At 47.2% G+C, this 19,592-nt stretch overlaps 1 protein-coding gene across 1 annotated transcript in view; it reads right to left on the reverse strand.

The window, feature by feature from the left end:
- The window catches only part of LOC102964281 (SV2 related protein), a 60,398-nt gene that overhangs the window by 18,074 nt on the left and 22,732 nt on the right, over positions 1–19,592 (reverse strand). The window contains exons 6-9 of the mRNA XM_007092329.3: positions 5,583–5,646; positions 3,297–3,422; positions 2,473–2,601; positions 864–937 (exon numbers count right to left, since the gene is read on the reverse strand). Of these exons, the coding sequence (XP_007092391.3) occupies positions 864–937; positions 2,473–2,601; positions 3,297–3,422; positions 5,583–5,646 (393 nt within the window). The remainder of the gene's footprint in view (positions 1–863; positions 938–2,472; positions 2,602–3,296; positions 3,423–5,582; positions 5,647–19,592) is intronic.

A 19,592-nucleotide genomic window follows, 5' to 3' on the forward strand; every position in this document is an offset into this window, starting at 1 on the left:
CTATATATACAATGGAATATCACTCAGCCATAAAAAGGAATGAAATCTTGCCATTTGCAATGACATGGATGGAACGAGAGAGTATAATGCTAAGCGTAGTATCTCAGTCAGAGGGCAAATACCACGTGATTTCATCCATATGTGGAATTTAAGAAACAACACAAATGAGCAAAGGGAAAAGAAAGAGACAGAGAAACAAATCAAGAAACAGACTCTTAAGCATAGAGAACTTACCAGAGGGGAGGATGCTGGGGGGATGGGTGAGATAGGTGATGGGGATTAAGAGTGCACTTATCATGATGAGCACTGAGTAATGCATACAATTGTTGAATCACTGTATTCTACACCCGAAACTAACATAACATTGCATGTTAACTGTGTTGGAATTAAAATGAAAAACGTAGTTAAAAAGGACATTTATTTGAGTAAAAAGTGAGTCCAATTAAAGAAAACGACGAAGAAAAGAATAGCATGGGTGATGCCTGAATAAGGCAGAAATCAGGAAAGTCATACCCAAACCGCTTTATTGTGCAACTGCTGCCCAAGATCAAAGAGCTATCTGTGCATCACGTAAAAACAGAAAGCAAAGGGGCGCCTGGGTGGCTCAGTCGGTTAAGCGTCCGACTTCGGCTCAGGTCATGATCTCACGGTTCGGGAGTTCGAGCCCCGCATCGGGCTCTGGGCTGACAGCTCAGAGCCTGGAGCCTGCTTCAGATTCTGTGTCTCCCTCTGCCTGCCCCTCACTGCTTACACTCTGTCTCTCGCACTGTCCCAAAAATAAATAAATGAAAATAAAAAAAAAAACCAGAAAGCAAAACGGGGCATGAATGAAGGGGATCAAGGTGTCAAGAAACAGCTCTTACCATATAAACCACAGCAACAAGGTCGTCCACCTAAAATGGGGTGTGAAAAGGTCCCTCATTCTGCCTCGGTCTTCCTGTTTCAAGACAAGAACGTGCAATTTGCTCTCCTCCCCTCGAGAAGTATGGGCCCCAGCCGGCAGCCTAAGACCGTGGGCACCCACAGCAGGGAGGGAAGCTCCTGGTGGGCTACATGCTCAGATTCCGGGAACCCAGGACCCGATCCCACGGCACAAAGTCTCCCGGCCCAGTGAGGCCCTCCAGCCAGGACCCAGCAAGGTCTACAGGCTTGGTTCCCAAGGATGGAAACATTCTGCAATCCCTGTAGCGGGAAGCAGATTCCTTGGGCTTGGTACCCCCAGGGATTCTCGGGCAGTGCCATGGACCCAGGGAGCAGACAGTCAATCCAAGGGGCATCCAACCATTTAATGCCCTCCCAAGCCAGCTCTAGGTCAAGATCACAAAAATCAATGTACTGAAAATCAATTCACCAGAAGCCAATGTGTCAAAGGTTGATTAGTTAAATGACCCATTTGCCAATTTCATATAATTTGCTAATTTATCGAATCTTTGCTCTACAACGTTCTTTTTAAGTTTATTTATTTTTATGAGCAATAGAGAGAGAGAGAGCATAAAGGAGGGACAGAAGGAGAGAGAGAATCCCAAGCAGGCTCTGTGCTGTCAGCACAGAGCCCAACACGGGGCTTGAACCCACAAACTGTGAGATCATGACCTGAGCTGAAACCAAGAGCCACCCAGGCACCCCTACAATGTTCTTTTTAAGAGTATATTCTAGGGGGTGCCTGGGTGGCTCAGTTGGTTGGGCGTCTGACTTAGACTCAGGTCATGATCTCGCAGTTGGTGAGTTCAAGCCCCTCGTCGGGCTCTGTGCTGACAGCTCAGAGCCTGGAGCCTGGTTGGATTCTGTGTCTCCTCCTCTCTCTCTGCCCCTCCCATGCTCACGCTCTGTCTCTGTCTCGCAATAATAAATAAATGTTAAAAAAATTTTTTTAAAAGAGTATATTCTAGGACTGTGATAATATTCTTCTTAGGTATATTTAACGAAAACATTTTTCTTAGCAGTTTGAGAAACGCTTGCTTATTTAACCATGCTAAATGTTTAAAAAAAAGATTATGGGTTTTAGGTGGCTTAGTCTCCCTGTGAATCGTCCTCATGAATAAAAATATATTTTTTAGTATATTCTTGAATGAAAAGACAACACCCATTAAATAGGTTTATTGAATGTATTTGAGAATGTTTGTATTTATTGACTATATTTTGGAATAGGTTAATATATTTAGAAATAGATTCATTAACGTATTTATAGAGAGCATATATCGAGGAAATAAATGTGTTAATACATACACAGGAAAAATATACTCCTATTTGCTACATATACTCAAAAAGATCCTTGAAACATTTTTTGGTAAAAAAGATACACTGGCAAGTTAATTCAGGAAAATTGGCTTTTGGGGAATTAGTCTGCTTGTGCGCTTTTTGCTGGTCTCAGAATTTGCCACCTCCGTGGAGAGCACGCCCCACCCACGCACACACTCCCGCACAGGCGCACGGACACACACACACGCCACAGACAGCGGGCCAGGCACCGACCTGTCTGGAGATGATGAGTTTCCCCAGCGGCATGGGGGCTCCGTTTTCTGTCGCTATCCTCTTTAAGGTGGCGATGGCCTTCTCCTGATTCCCGGACAGCACGTCATACCTTGCGCTCTCTGGCAGCCACTGTGGGGACAGGCGTGGCAGATTAGGGTGGAACAGAACACGGGGTCCCAGCCACATATCTCAGCGGGGTGTGGAGTCTTTAAGCTTAGGGCTCTGGAGCCAGAGGGCTAGCTTCAAATCCTGGCTCTGTCATTGATTATCCTGGTTGTGGGACCCTGAGTAATTACTTGACCTCTCTGTGCCTCCATTTCCTCATCCACAAAATGGGGATAACGATAGATCCCACCTCGTAAAGGTTGCCGAGAGGGTTAAGTGAGAGAATCCAGACAAAGTGCTTAGCACGATACCTGGAATGGGTTCATGCAATGATTGTTGTTTCTGTTGCTATTATTATTATTAATTGGTGCGGCTGGCAGAGTTCCAAAAACATCATCTTACAAAGAATCTCTGCAGGACAGTGTCCTCCTTTACCTCCTCCCCACTGAAACACAGTGAACGGCTGAACAGCAGAAAGCCAAGTGGCCAAGGTTGAGATCTTTTTTTTTTTATTATTTATTTTGAGACAGAGACAGAAGAAGAGCATTTAGGGACGAGGGAGGAAGTGGGAGAGACAGAGAGAATCCCAAACATCTCAGAACGCCATGCGGGGCTAGAACCCACAAACCGTGAGATGATGACCTAAAGTTGGATGCTTAACCGACTGAGCCGCCGCCCAGGTGCCCCATAAAGGTTGACATCTCTTAAAGGATACCTACAAAACACAGAACCGCAAAGAGAAGCAACGGGACGGCCGAGAGGATGAGCAGCCAGCGCCAGCCCAGGCTGGGCATCACAAACACGGCCAGGATCACCTCGAACACTGTCCCGATGGCCCAGAAGACCTGGCAGGGGAAAACGGGATCAGCGATGGGAGCAGCGTGGCCAACACATGAGCAATGTCGGGGTCACTGCAGACAACGCTACTGACACGGGGGAGGGTCCTCGGGGTCAGCCACGTCGGAATGGCCGTCTTTCCTGTTTTTCATATAGTTGGGGGCAGGGCCATCATGTTGCCCATCTCCTGAGGGGCCCATCCACACTCTGTCATATTTGCGTGGTACCCACTGGAGTGGGTACGATGTGGCAGCTCTGGTTTAGGGAGATCAATGCCATCAATATCGTGTGAGGTCAATACGGTAATGGACATATTGGTTTCGTCTACTGACATCCATCTCTCTCGCCCAAGAGGCCCCTAGTATCCTTTATCACAACTGCCTCTTCCCTGCAGGGCTGACTATCTTCTGTTTGCCTCGTCATCCTTTCCCACCTCGCTTTTTTTGTATGGACTGCATCCACAGGCTCGCTGTCTTCTGGCTTTCCACTGGCTACAGCCAATGGGGAGCCCCACAGGACATGGGAGGGAGGGAGGAGGGAGAAAGGAAAGAGATGTGGGGGCATTTATTCCTCTGGCTCCCTCCCTGCACGGTGGTCATGGGCTGGCTGCATCTCTCAGCAGGTCACAGCACCTGTCCAACAGCCCTGGACACACAACTCTGTCTCTCTTTCTCTCTGGGCTGCTAATTACTTCCTGCCTTTGCCTGGCAGCTGGCACTTCAGGCCTGGGGCTATTTAGAAATAGTCCCTTTATCAAACCCTCTTCAAACTATCCTGAGTATGCTGTCTCCTGCTCAGGCCCTACAACTATTGTCCATTGCCAAACATGGCCCTTCAGCTTCTCCATCAGTTCTGGGGGACTCCGAGAGCCTTTCTAAACCCTCTTTGGCTGCACTTAACCACAGTCTATTTCTGTTGCCGGCAACCGGGGGTGATAGCCAAAATGTCTAACAAACTGGACCAACCCAGGATAGACACTCGACACTGGTCATATACCCCCCGCTCTCAACACACACACATATACCATGACTGTGCCAGGAGTTAACTCTTCAGATGCTAGATCATGGGAAGTTCTAGGGGGTCCTAAGAGTGGACAGGGTGTCAGGCGATGAGGGGTAATCAGGGACCAAGATCTGCTGGCATAAATGCATCTCAATATTTAAATAGCTGGTTCATCCATACCAGTGTGGACCAGATGACTACCAGGGGTATCGATCAGGGGTAGATGCAGTCTGGGTGGTAAGTTGGGCAGGGACGTCAATGTGATTACTATTGTCAACGTGGTCATGGTGACTAGAGACGTCGGAGTGGCATCATAGTAGTCACTGTGGGCATCAGTGTCCCAAAGGACAAATAAACTCTACTGCCTGCATGGTAGAGGGGTCATTGGGCAGCTACATATTGGCCCTGAGATCTTCCAGAACCATGATTGGAAAACGGGTCACAAAACCTTGGCAGAAACAAGGCTCAGAGGGACGAGCTGGACTGAGGGAGTTTTGTTTTTTTTTTTTTTTAATTTTTTTTTTTTTAACGTTTATTTATGTTTGAGACAGAGAGAGACAGAGCATGAACGGGGGAGGGGCAGAGAGAGAGGGAGACACAGAATCGGAAGCAGGCTCTAGGCTCTGAGCCATCAGCCCAGAGCCCGACGCGGGGCTCAAACTCACGGACCACGAGATCGTGACCTGAGCCGAAGTCGGACGCTTAACCGACTGAGCCACCCAGGCGCCCCTGGACCGAGGGAGTTTTAAGGCAGCCTCTAGGCTACAGAAGTGGCCCCTCACACAAGACACAGGTGAGCCTGGATACAAACAGGGGTGGAGGGTGATGATATGGATGGGGGACAGGAGTTTTGGTCCCCTTACGCACCAACTCTCGGCACCAACTCTCAGATAAAAGCCACGTGAAGTCCAAGAAGGAAATACCACCTGCCTGCTGCCATTTTTTTAAGAGATTGATTGGTGGGGTTTTTTCGTCAATTGAAGAGTTTATCCGTATTGCAAAAAGACCATGTCAGAATTGACATAATTGACCCATTTAAGTCTCCACACACTGAGTTTGTTAGAGCTCTCTTAAACTCCCATTTCCTTATCCTGTGGCTCAAGACGCCTGAGAATCTCCTGCTCAGGGACTGAGCGCTCTTGGGAAACCCAGACCACCCTCCTTACCTCAATCAGCAAAATACACTTAGCTCTGGCCTTCATGGGAAGGAACTCCGCGTACAGCGTCACCCTGGGAAAGCAGAGAGACAGGAAGAAAGTTAAGGTCGGGACTGAGTAAGAGGACTGCCACCGCTTTCTGAATTTCTAGGCGAATATTCCTCTGAGGGTGGTCTGTGGACCACTTACTTTGGAATTTCCTAGGATGACGGCTAAGGTCATAGATCCCTAGGCCCCACCCCAAACCCTTGGGAACAGACTCTCAGGGGTGGGGTTCTGGCATCTGCATTCACTCACTCCCCACATGATTCTCAAATTCAGAACTGCCGACACGGAGCCCTACCCACAACCCAGCAAATATAGGAGAAAATAGGGTAGTGTGACAATGGGCAACTTCAATCTGGAACATCATTCAGGTTTTTCCCTATTATTCACGTCCTGAATAGTCTTAAAGAGTCCAGGCCTTTCATTCTGTAGGATGCTCCTCCTCTTAAGTCCATCTGCTGTCTCCCTGTGACCAGACTCAGGCCATGTTTTCTTGGCAAGAACTCCGCAGAAATGATACTAAGCTCCTTCCAGTGCCTCACATCAGGGCCATATGGTGTCAACTCCTCTCATCACTGGTGACCTTAACCTTCATCACTGGCTCAAGATGGTGTCTGACAGATTTCTCCACCCTAAAGTTATCCTTTTTCTATCTGGGATTACTTTGTGGGGAAAAATTCAGAGATTATGCCAATATCCTGTTCTCCCTAGAACCTCTACCCATCAGCTTCGATATCCCACTCATGGACGATATCCACCTGAATCAACACTACTATGATGGTAACAGGTGGTATTTTTTAAATTTCCATTGTTCCTTCTACATTTAGAATGGATATTCTACTGTAAGGAGGAGTTTCCCTTTTCCCCTGTATCTATCTATCTATCTATCTATCTATCTATCTATCTATTCATTCAACGAATCAGTATGAACTTGTAGATTCCTATTTTATTCAGTGGGTTGTAACCCACTACTACCATTATTCTTCTGATGCTCAGACTGTCCCAGATCTGACCGTTGGAAGACTTTTCTTTTTAATTTTTAAAAAAATGTTTATTTTTGAGACCGCGAGACACGCAGAGCACAAGCGACGGAGGGGCAGAGAGAGAGAGAGGGAGACACAGAATCCAAAGCAGGCTCCAGGCTCTCAGCCAGCAGCACAGAGCCCAACGTGGGGCTCGAACCCACAAACCATGAGATCATGACTTGAGCCGAAGCTGGACGCTTCACCAATTGAGACACCCAGGTGCCTCTCATTGGAAGACCGTTTAAACCAATCCCTATGTCTCTTTTACATGCCTCCATCATTCCTTGAACTCTTCTTTACTTTCTGGCACAACAAGATGTCCAAGCTCATGGTGTGTTTTCCTGGTCCCAGCCACGGTGTCAGCCATTTTTCTAAGAGGTTCTGGTTCCTTTTGGTAGAAGACGGTATTTAGAAACCAAATACTGAGGTCAGTGTGCTCATTGCTGCTGGGCTGTCGTTGCTTCTAGGCCTTCTCAGTGGATGCAGCTAAGAGATCTCTCTTTCTCTCTATCATCTATCTTGGTCTCTCCATTTCTCTCTGTCCACATGCACTCCATACACCCATATGTTTCTATATCTATCTGTGTATATATATTTTTAAAAAATGAGTTCTTACTGATACTTTCAATTCCAGTCCAACCAGAAGGTTAGGGTTCTTTCTAACCCTCCCGGGTTTCCATGTCTATAATTCCCTTCTCCGACATTGAGACACAGGGGCCTCATTCTCCTCAATATATTTCTTATTTGCTCAATCAACTTATTGGTTTGCTGAATGTAACGAACGTCCTAACTGCATCGACCCCTCCATCTACTACATTCGTGCCCCTTCCCCTGCCTTCCACTTCCTCAGCCGCTGGCCACGCTGGGAAGAGAAGGAAACTTCTAAACGACTTCTCCATGCTGCCTCCCATTTGTTAGGAAGAGCAGGCTTTCTCTTTCCCCACATCTCCCACCTAAGTCAAGCATCGGGGCTACTAGATAGCGTCATGCGACTCTCCTGGCTCCTCATAAGGGAGGCCGGGGAGAGAGAGGCTCATTTCCATTAACCCTTTTGAGGCAGATGGATGCTGGTGACCCATCTAGGTCTCCTGGGATGCCCCTTTACTAGTTCGTGTCCAACTCCCAGCTGCTGCTGCTAATGCTGCAACCCTCTTCTGGGATTGCTCTGGAGCAACTGTGGCTGCCTCACCAGAGAAGTGTCTAGGAGTTACAACCCTTCTCCCCAGGACAGACTGGTATGTGCTTACAAAAGTCCCGTTCCATTGCCTCAAGGTAGGACAGACCTTGTGGAACAAAGAACACTCCTGAGTTCCCTGTGGGATCAGCCCGAGTCTCGACGTCACCAGAAACCATACTTTTGCTTAACTTCTTCCTTTCAACATGATTGCCTCTTTCACGGTTTTACGGGCTTCCGAGAGCATTCCTTAAATAAATCACTTACACAAGAATCTCTGACTAACCTCTGCTTCTACGGAACCTCTGCTTGTACGAATGACGTCCTTCCCTGCATAACATCTAACATTTTGAAAGTTGGTCTTAGCAATACCACTGAGATTTAGGAACAGTTCTATCGCCAGTAGAAGTCCTTCTCAGGATAATGATAAAAGGATACCTCTGTCCAGAGAAGGAAGAATTCTTAGGAGCCTCAGAGGAAAGGTTAGGGCTTTAGTAGTTCAGGTATATACACTCTATTTAGAAAAAAGTATGAAGAAAAGGCAATGTCATCTAGTTCATTTCACAGTATAAGTATTCTAGTATATTCTGTCTTGATCTTCTGTCTTTATCCCTCTTTCTCAATCTCTCTCTCTAGCTAAGATCATACTCAAGAATTTTGAACCTAGGGCACCTGGCTGGCTCAGTCAGTTAAGCATTCGACTTCAGCTCAGGTCATGATCACCTGGTCAGTGAGTTTGAGACCCACGTAGGGATCTGTGCTGACAGCCAGAGCCTGGAGCCTGCTTCGGATTCTGTGTCCCCCTCTCTCTCTGCCCGTCCCTGCTGGTGCTCTGTCTCACTCTGTCTCTCAAAAATAAATAAATGTTAAAAAAAATTTTAATAAAAAAATAAAAAAAGAATTTTAAACCTTACTTTTCATTGATTTATAAATAGCATTACCATACCACTTAAAACCCTCTTACACACATATATTCCATCACATGCATGAACCATACATTTCTTTTTTTTTAACATTTTTTTTAATGTTTATTCATTTTTGAGAGATGCAGAGAGACAGAGTGTGAATGGGGGAGGGTCAGAGAGAGAGAGAAAGACACAGAATCCGAAGCAGGCTCCAGGCTCTGAGCTGTCAGCACAGAGCCCTACATGGGGCTCGAACCCACCAACCGTGAGATCATGACCTGAGCCAATGTCGCTTAACTGACTGAGCCACCCAGACGCCCCTGAACCATACTTTTCTTAATAATAGCTACCTTTTATTGAGGACCTACTATATGCCAAATATTCTTCTAGATGTTTTACATGGGTTAACTCACTCAGTAAGCATCTCAAATAAATGGGGTAATTATAATCCTCTGTATGTGTGTACGTATTTTTTTTTTTAAGTTCGAAAAGTTTATTTATTTATTTTGAGAGAGAGAGAGAGAGGCAGGGAGGGGCAGAGAGAGAGGGAAAGAGAGAAAATCGCAAGCAGGTTCCACACTGCCAGCGCAGAGCCTGATGCGGGGCTCGAGCCCACAAAGCGTGAGACCATGACCTGAGCCGAAATCAAGAGTCGGCAGCTTAACCAACCGAGCCACCTGGCTGTCCCTGGGTGTGTGTACTTTTGACTCTCATTTTCATCTCTAGGTCTATCTACGTTAGATAAATTGTTAGTTGACCAGGATCACGCAGCTAGTAAGTCAGTAAGTAGGAGAGCCAAAATTCTCATCCACATCTGTCTATAGCTTCTAGCCCACCAACCACTTCCTCATTTGGATGGTTTCACGACGATAAACAACACTTCAGTGAACGACGTCAGGCTGAAGACATTTTGGTCTGCACGTGGTTTCCTTAGGCTAGGCCCCTGCTAAATAGAATTTGTGTCAAAGCCTATGCGTATTTTGAAGGCTTTTGATATATATTGCCAGAGTGGTCCCCCCCCAACTCATTCCAGTGTATATGCCCACAGGCACCTCGCTCAGCAAAAACCATCAGGAATCTCATTTAACTCAGCTCTGAGAATGGGGACCCAGATTATAGTGGTTCCAGAGGTCACAGCGGTTACCATGGATGATTTCTTTGACACCTTATGCTCTTCTCCGCACGGTGTGCTTACATTATTCAAAAAAAAAATCAATAATAATAATAATAAATACTACTAATAAAGCGGGAAGCATGTTCACCTTTCCTCCGTCACAGGAAAGCTCAACAACTAACTGCGAAACTGTGCCGTGGCGTGTTCCAGGGGGCAGAGCTATTCCTGTCCTTCGATGTCAAGGATTTCTTCTTATCATGAAGCTATAAGCACACAGTCTTTTTATTTCTTTTTACATTTTTTTAGTTGAAGCAGCAGCACCTCACGAATGCATTTTCGTTTAAGACAAGTTAGCAATACACAAATATACAGAGTATATGATGCCTCTTCCTCTTCCCCACTGCCCCTACTTCCCTTCCATTCCCCCCAAAGCCATAACTACCGGGAGCCTGCTTTGCAAACTTCCAGCCCCTTCTCTAGCTAAATAAATAAATGCAAGCAATGTTATCTTTTTTTCTTCCCTTCCTTTCCTTCCCTCTTCCTCCCTTCCTCCTGTCCTTCCTTTCTGTCCTCCCTACTTCCTTTCTCCCCTTCCTTCCTTCTTCCTTCCTCCTTCCTTCCTTCCCACATGCAGCCTACTGTCCAAGTTCAACCCATACAAATGCCCGACTTTTCCAACTTCCTTGTCAATACAGTTTTCCACCTGCCACTTCCTGCAACTCTATCCTGAGTGCTTTCTTTGGTTATTTAAAAAATTTTTTTTTCATGTTTTATTTTATACGTGAGAGAGAGAGAGAGAGACAGAGCATGAGCAGGGGAGGGGCAGAGAGACGGAGACAGAATCCGAAGCGGGCTCCAGGCTCTGAGCTGTCAGCACAGAGCCTGACGCGGGGCTCGAACCCACAAGCAGTGAGATCATGACCTGAGTCGAAGGCAGACGCTCAGATGACTGTTCCAGGCGCCCCTCTCTGGTTATTAAGGCTTGCTCTGCCAACCTCGGTGGCAGACTAGGAGTCTAGTTTGCCAAGGAATTTAAACTTCCCAGGGGCAACTCTCAACAAATGACGTTTCCCTCTCCCTTAAACGGGACAATCTGGAGACATGGGTTGCAGAATCTCCCAGAGTAAACTATTTGCTCTGGCTTCTCTGTGTCAGGATCTGCTTTCAATAAGACATTTGGGAAACCTTTCCAAGTTAATATTCGCGGGTCTACTGCATTATTTTTAAACAGTGGCAACCCAGTTGATTAATGCTCTGATTGTTTTCAATTTCTTGTCTTTGCCTCGTATGCCACAAGAAACCTCTTTTCCTGTAATTGTCGTGCTCCCCATTTGGCCATTATTTATAGTGGTTCATGATGAAAATGAGCTGTTTGACCTCCATCCCAAGTGTAGGGATTATTACAAGCACACTGAAAAATAAAAGAACGAGCAGTGAAAGCAGCAATGCCAAGAAGCGGTTGACGGTGGCGTGAAAAAAATTCCCACCGAAAATCCTCACAATGTATAGCCCTTGGCAGTTAGAGACTTACCATTTGGATCACGTGCTTGGAAGGAAGGGACCTGTGATCTCCCTTTGCCGTTTCTGCTTGGTCTTAAAGAGAAACCGCAGTGCTAAGGGTGGGTTTGTGCAAGTTCCACCTAGACAAGAATCTGAAGAATCTTCTGAAGACCTTGCAAGGTGGAACAGATGGGCAGCGACCTGGAGTATTAATCTTGAAGAGCAGCTAACACACAAGCAGGGTGCCAGTTAAGGCAGGTGTCCAGCTCATTCTCCTAGCTAAGTGGCATTTCTACGGAAATAACACAGCACCCTCTGCTGGAAATAATAAACGTTCTACCCTGGGGCCAGCCTGTCTCTTCCATGTATTTTCTGTGTATTTTGCAATTAGTGGCAATGATCATTTAAAAAAATTTTTTTTAACATTTATTTTTGAGAGAGAGAGAGACAGAGCATGAGCAGAGGGGAGGGGCAGAGAGAGAGGGAGACACAGAATCTGAAGCAGGCTCCAGGCTCCGAGCTGTCAGCACAGAGCTCAACGTGGGGCTCGAACTCACGGACTGTGAGATCATGACCTGAGCCGAAGTCGGACGCTTAACCGACTGAGCCCCCCAGGCACCCCCTCCAGTCTTAATTAAAGGGAATAGAAACTTCTCTGAACCTCCAGTTCTACCTCTCCAGAATCATCTCCAAATCACTATCACGGACCCAGTGGACATTAATGATTTATCAGCATCTTCTGACTGTACAAGCTCAGAATCCTTCTACAGTATCTGTTGAAATGTAAGAGCTTTGGCATTAGATGGGCCTGGATTTGAACCCAGTTTCTCCATGCGGCAGATGGTTTGCACAAGGCGCCCCCCCCCCACTCTTTTCCCTCCCTGTGTCTTGCTCCCTTGCAGATCACCTCCATGCAAAGTCTGTTTCCTCATCCCTTGAATCTGGGCGTTGAGACTCGCTCTTGATCAATAGAACGTTGCAGAAGTGATATTGTGCCTTGGGCCTCAAGACGCTTTACGGCTTTTGCATCCTCGCTCCGACCCCTACCCAGGTGCCACGTGACCATGTGACCAGGTGCCTGGGCTGGCCAGCCGGAGTTTGAGAGGCTTGTGGAGCATCGATGAATCAGCTGTGGCCATGCTAACCTGGCCAGCCCCCATCCAATTCACCAGTTGACTAGAGACATATGAGGGAGCCCCGCCGAGCCCTGAACAACCCAACTGCCCAGCTGCAGAACCCTGAGCTCAGTAAACTGTCGTTAGGCCACAAATGTTGGGGTGGTCTGTTACAAAGCAAGAAGTAACTTCATACTCCCCTCAATAGCCATTTAGCCTTAAACATGTCACTTGTGATCTCGATCTCCAAGCCTGTTTTCTCATCTGTCCCTTGCCCTTGGTAAACACTCAGTGGACATTACTATGATCATCATTATCATTGAAAAAAATGTTTTTTAAATGTTTATTTTTGAGAGAAAGAGAACGGCAGAGAGGGACAGAGAGGGAGACAGAGTGCAAGCAGGGGAGGAACAGAGAGAGGGGGAGACACAGAATCCAAAGCAGGCTCCAGGCTCTGAGCTGTCAGCACAGAGCCAGATGCGGGGCTCAAACTCACGAACCGTGAGATATGACCTGAGCCGAAGTCGGACACTCAACCGACTGAGCCACGCAGGCGTCCCATCATCATTGCCGTTATTAATGTTACAACAGTAACATTATCTCCAAGGACCAACATAAATACCTACTTTGGGGGAAGGAATAAAAGAAAGAAGAAAAAGAGAGAGGGGGAGCCTGGCTGGCTCAGTCGGTACAGCATGTGACTCTTGATCTTGGAGTTGTGAGTTCAAGCCCCAGGTTGGGGACTAAAATTTAAAACAAATTAGGGGCTCCTGGGTAGCTCAGTAGATTAAGCATCTGACTCTTGATTTTGGCTCAGGTCATGATCTCGTGGTTTGTGAGACAGACTACTTTTTCCAGCTCTGTGCTGACAGTGGGGCACCTGCTTGGGATTCTCTCTCTCCCTCTCTCTGCCGTTCCCTCGCTCACACTCTCTCTCAAAATAAATAAACATTAATTTTTTTTTAATTATAAAAATAGAAAGAAGAAGGAAGCATATAAAAAATACACGTCAGGGCAGAGGCATGGGCTCTTTATTAATAATATAGTCTGCAGATAAGATGATGGATGTTAATTAAACGTATTGAGGTGATCATTTTGCAAGATATGTAAGTCAAGGCATTATACTGTAAGCCTTGAATATATATATAGTGCTGGATGCCAATTTACCTCACTAAAACCGAAAGAAAAACAATTTTTAGTCTCAAATAATATCATTTGTGTTTACACTAATAATTCGTTGTAGGGACTTCTGCTTGTTGAATTTTTAAAAATTACACAGCAAAATCTTACCGATTTGTTTTGCGAGGTGGTGCAAAGCCTAAGCGATGGGAAACTCTGAGTTACACTGAATTACGTAAAAATATCTTCAACGAGGGGGCGCCTGGGTGGCCCAGGTGATGAAGCATCTGACTCTTGATTTTGGCTACGGTCATGACCTCACGGTTCGTGGGATCGAGCCCTGAGTCGGGTGCCTGCTTGGGATTCTCTCTCTCCCTCTCTCTCTCTCTCTGGCCCTTCCCTGCTTGCACTTGCTTGCTCTTTCTCTCTCTCTCCAAATAAATAAATGAACACTGAAAATAATCTTCAACTAAGAAAAAAATCTTCAACTAAGTGTTTCCAAATAATGAACTTAAGGGAGACATTTTTAGAACTAGTTAAGAGCATCGCATAATTAAGGCATGATTGTTTTTATGTAAATGGATAGAGCCAAGGTGCTGGGAAGCCAATGGCTCTCTTGGGTGACTATTTCTTCTGTCATTTTGTTTCTGTTTTTTCTTTGCTCCCCTCACGTCCCAAAGAGCCATGGAGTGGAGTATTTAAGAGAATATATTCGCAGTGTCAAAAGGGATGTTTAAATACGAGCCCTGCCATTTGTTAGCTATGTGACCTTGGGCAGGTTACTTTATCATCTTTTAAAGTTTTACTTATTTATTGAGAGAGAGAGAGAGAGAGAGAGAGAGAGAGAGAGCCAGCGTGCAGGAGAGGAGCAGAGAGACAGAGAATCCCAAGCAGGCTCCGGGCCGTTTGCACAGAGCCCAACGTGGGGCTGGGGCTCACAAACCGTGAGATCATGACCTAAGCCTAAATCCAGAGTTGGATGCTTAACTGAGCCACCCAGGTGCCCCATGTTACTCAGTTTTTTTAAAGCCCTAGTTTTCTTATCTGCACAATGGGGATAACAATATCTATGCTTTGAAGTTCTGTGAGTTTTAAAATGGTCATGTGGAGCAAAAGCACATGGTCTGGAGCTTGGGAAGGAGTCATAGCCCAAGAAACAAACAGAAGGGCTGTGGTCGCATTAAGTAAATGAATAGCTAAACGGGAGGCGTGACATTTGGGGGGTGGGGGTCGGGAGCAGCCAGGCCATCTGAGGACCCGCACGACATAAGGGTAATAAGGGGTAAAGGCCCAGCTGCTCTGTGTCCTTAATTTTATCCCCTGGTGTCCTGTCCTCTCTCCCTGAAGATCTCTCCCCTTTGCATTTTTAGGAGGTGATTTTTCTCTCTGCTAGTTACTCTGCCATTGGAATCCTGTCTGCCTACAGTCTTCCAGAGGCTCCTCAAAATGTCTGGTCGGCTGATGGCACCCTTTTCTTGCTTTCCAGCACTGTTAAGGATCTATTCTATTTCTCACGCCTTTTATGACACTTCCAGAAAATGTGGAGAAGGAGAAGGAGAAAAATGGCGCCTCTCATCCCACCATTCCAAACAAGAACCACGTTCTGAATACTTAGCTCCTTTCCCTCCCCTCTGATGGGAAGCAAGTCCGGGTAGCCATTTGGAGACTGGTTCTGCCATCATCTACCTGAGCATCCCTGAGAAAGGAATTGAATGTGTACCTGTGTGAGTGCGTTCCTTCCAGCCACTGGGGGAAAACTGTTCCTTAGTCAATGAATGGCTCATGAATGGGGCAGTGGCTTCGTCCGCAGAAAGTCCTGGAGTTGGTCCAGATGTGGAGGACATCGGCCACAAGCCCCTGCCAGCCCAGATTTATGGGCTTGGCTTAATGGTTTCTGCCTCAAGCTCTAGTGGCTTTTAAACCCATCCGAGGTCCAGGAGTGTATGTCAAATGCCTACTCTGCAGAGCCCTGGAGGGATCAATAATGAATAGGGAGGGAAGGGCTGAGAACTGAGAGCCACTCACTGCCCTTCCAGCCACTAAGTGGCAGAACGAGTCTCAGGATTAGCTCCCAGGCTAAATCCCATGTGGGCACATCTTCTGTCCCCATTTATTCTTCCCATAAGTACCCAGTGAGCCCAACATCCATCACGCTGACACCTGAGCTTCTCACCAAAGTCTTTGGCAGACCAGACACATGCTGACATTCACTAAGTGCTCTGCTGGGCACTGTCCCGGGCACTTCACATGTGTTGTCATTTAATATTCTAAGTGACCCCCATGAGGTAGGTATGCTATCGTCCTCATCTGAGAGACGAAGAAGTTGAGGCGTAGAAAGGTCTAGTGACTTGCCTAGGGGCACACGGCTATCACGGCAGAGTCAGGATGCGAATCTGGTGACCAGGACCTAAGCCGTTCTACTTCAGTGTTAGCACGACCCTTCTAGAGCCCCTCTCCCAGCCGTCCCCCATCGTGAGACTCAACGGGCCCAAGGAGTCAACCAGTGAACTGTTAACCCACCAGAGGCAATGGCCACACCCTCACGCACCAAAGCCAATCTTGCTAGTTTTGCGGCTGAAGGGCCAGTCGGCCAGCAGCAGAGACCAACGCAGAGCCCCCAGGGTGGAATCCCATGTCACATCCCATGTCACAATATAAAAGTTAGTTATAATAGACATCTCCCATTTTGGAAGGAGCAGTGACTCGTCCTGACTGGAACTGGCACATATTCTGGGTATTGACTTGCCTCTCCTGCCAGCACCATTATCTGAGGGCTTTCAGGGTATTTGACTCATTGACACAGAATCCCACGTAATAGTGCTTGAGACCTAGGAAGCTGATACATATCAAAGAAGACGTAGCAGCAGGTACGTGACCGTGGAATCCACGGGTCCTGTCAGATCTTGTGTCACCTTGAAGCTGCTGGCCTGAGAGAGGGATGGAAGAGCCTCTTGAAGGTGCCACGGAGGCATCGGCTTGGAGATGATGCCCGGTGAGGATAGGTTACTGTCTTCCAGGACACAACACAACCTTAAATCAATGCCCATTGCATGGTGCTATGCAGAAAGGATACATCGTTCTGAATTCAAAGGGTTGAAGGAGGAATTTTTACTTCCCCTACCTGTGGGTTTAGAGGTCCTGGTTCCCAGAGAGGGCATGCTTCACCCACTGGGGGACACCACAAGAACCCCGTCAGACTTTAAGCAATGCCTGCCACCTAGTAACTTTGGATTCCTTGTGTCAAGAAAGAGAGTCAGCATTCTGCCTGAGCAATGGGGCATCGGGAGGTGGTATGGCTACTCTTATCTGATGGGGCACCCAGGCGATACAGGGGACATCTCTTGGTAATCCCCAGCCCGATTTTGATATTAAATGGACAGGCAGCAGCTACGGCCTGGGTCGGGCATGGTGACTCAGGCATAGGGTCTGGACCACTCTGCCAGGGAAACCATCTCGATCAGCAGAAGTGCTGGCCCAAGGCGAGGGGAACCCGCAACGAGTAGCGGGAGAGGGAGACACTTGGCCTCAGTTGGAGCTGTGAGGCCAGCAGCGATAGCAGATGACTGTAGATTGTCCCACCAGCCATGGGACATGGTCTTTTCAGGGCAAAGACAAACCAGAATCCTGGAGAAGCTGTTCCCAGATGGGGTGAAATTATATGCAGCAAGTGGATCTAACAGGTGCAAGGGGTGGACTGTCGTGGGTGCTGTGATGTGACCACCTAGGCTCCCCCTTCGGGACTGCCACACACAATCCCCTGGAATGACCAGAAATGTTACCTGCTAAGAGCTCAGAATTGAGTCCCTTGCAGGAATTGCCTTAGCCCAAAGTAGCTGCCTTGCCCAAGATCGTGCTCCCTCCTTGAGAGCAGCCCGCGTCCAACGTAGCTGATATGAGGGGGCAGAGGTCCAGCCTCAATCTGGGAAACTCTAAGGAGCCACCCTGGCTCTGGAACTCCTGCAGGATCAGCTGTACTCAACTCCTCCCTCTGCTCACTCACTGTTTTCTCACTCCCCTGCAGGTGCTGGTCTCAGTAACCATGTGCACACTACTCTCCATCTCACATTCTGTTCCCCGGGATCCCCACTTGTAACAGGGACCGTGTCTGTCTCTCTCACTGCTGTATCCCCAGCATCTAGTACAGGCCGGTGCCATAGTAGGTGCTCAAGAAATATTGGTTGAATGAATGGAATGAACTGGTCCTTGTGTGAAATTTCCCTAAGTTATTGCAACAGGAATTATCATTCTTTACCTCCAACCCATCCTACCCACCATTGCCAGATTAACATTTCCAAAGTGCCCCCCCTGCTCAAGAACTCTCAGTGGCTCCCCACTGCCTGTAGACAAGCCCTTTGGCCTGGCATTCAAGACTTTTAGCAAACTTGCCCTGGTCTACCTGTCCAACTGCAGCTTTCAATTCTTACATATCTCACCCCAACTTGCTAACCAGAATGGGCCTTCCAAGGAATTAGCCTTTCTCAGACTCTCAGGTACGGGTTCCTCTTTTCCTTCAGATCCCTTCCTATGAAATATCCTGTATCTTCCCCAATCTGCCTCTGGGTCTTTCAAAAAAATATATATTTTTTTAATTTAAATTCAAGTTAGTTAACATACAGTGTAGCCTTGGTTTCACAAGTAGAACCCAATGATTCATCACTTACATACAACACCCAGTGCTCAACCCAAAAAGTGCCCTCCTTAATGCCCATCACCCATTTAACCCATCCCTCTCCCCACTGTCCCTCCAGCAACCCTCAGTTTGTTCTCTGTATTTAAGAGGCTTTTATGGTTGCATCCTTAATCGAAAGGCAGTACAATGCAATGGTTAGAGCCCAGGCTCTGGAGTTAGAGGAACTGAGTTCAGACTCTGGCTCTGCCTCTTCCTGCCTGTGTCACCTGGGGTAAATCACTCTACCTCTCTTTGGTTCAGTAAAATCTGTAAAAATCTGTAAAATGGGATGAATAATACAATTCACCAGGGTGCCTGGGCAGCTCAGTCGGTTGAGCCACTCACTCTTGATGTCGGCTCAGGTCATGATCTCACGGTTTGTGGGATCGAGCCCCGCGTCAGGCTCTGCGCTGCTTAAGATTCTCTCCCGGGGCGCCTGGGTGGCTCAGTTGGTTGGGTCCGACTTCGGCTCAGGTCATGATCTCACGGTCCGTGAGTTTGAACCCCGCGTCAGGCTCTGTGCTGACAGCTCGGAGTCTGGAGCCTGCTTCCGATTCTCTGTCTCCCTTTCTCTCTCTTTGTCCCTCCCCCACTCGTGCTCTGTCTCTCTCTCTCAAAAACAGATAAAACATTAAAAAATTTTAAAAACACAAAGATTCTCTCTCTCCCTCTCTCTCTGCCCCTTCCCTACTAGTGTGTGTGCATGCATGCTTGAGCTCTCTCTCTCAAAATAAATAAAAAAACAAAAAATAATAGAATTTACCCAAGCAATTTGACGGAATTAAATGAGATAATATGGTAAACCATTTAGAATAGCACCTGCCACTTAGTAAACAGTAAATTTTGGCCATTATCATCGTTTAGGTTGGGGTCAACGTACATTGTCTATAAAGGGTCAGATAACAAATACGGTCTCTGCGGAGATAACTCAACTTGGTTGCTGTACGGGAAACTGGGCACAGGTGATATGCAAATGATGGGTGTGGCTGTGTCCCAATAACACTTCATTTATAAAAGCAGTCGGCAGGTCAGATGTAGCCCACAGGCCATCGTCTGCCAATCTCCCAGGGGAGAGGGACTTTTTCCTACAACTGTGACTACTCTCAGTACCTTAACCACAGCACCAACCAAACAACACTCGATTCACACACGGTTAGGCCCAGCTCCCCACCTCGTGCTTCGGTTGGAAGCGCGGAAGGGGGCCTCACGCATGATGGTTAAGAGCGTGGGCGGTGTAGGCAGACGGACTCGGGGTCTTAGCTCCACCACGCGCCACATGACTTGGGCAAATGGTTTCACCCCCTGAGTCTTAGTTTCAACTATAAAAACGGAGGCTGCAATCACTTGATAGCA

This window comes from Panthera tigris, chromosome D3 (genome assembly GCF_018350195.1).
Source record: "Panthera tigris isolate Pti1 chromosome D3, P.tigris_Pti1_mat1.1, whole genome shotgun sequence".
NCBI classification, from domain to species: Eukaryota; Metazoa; Chordata; class Mammalia; order Carnivora; family Felidae; genus Panthera; species Panthera tigris.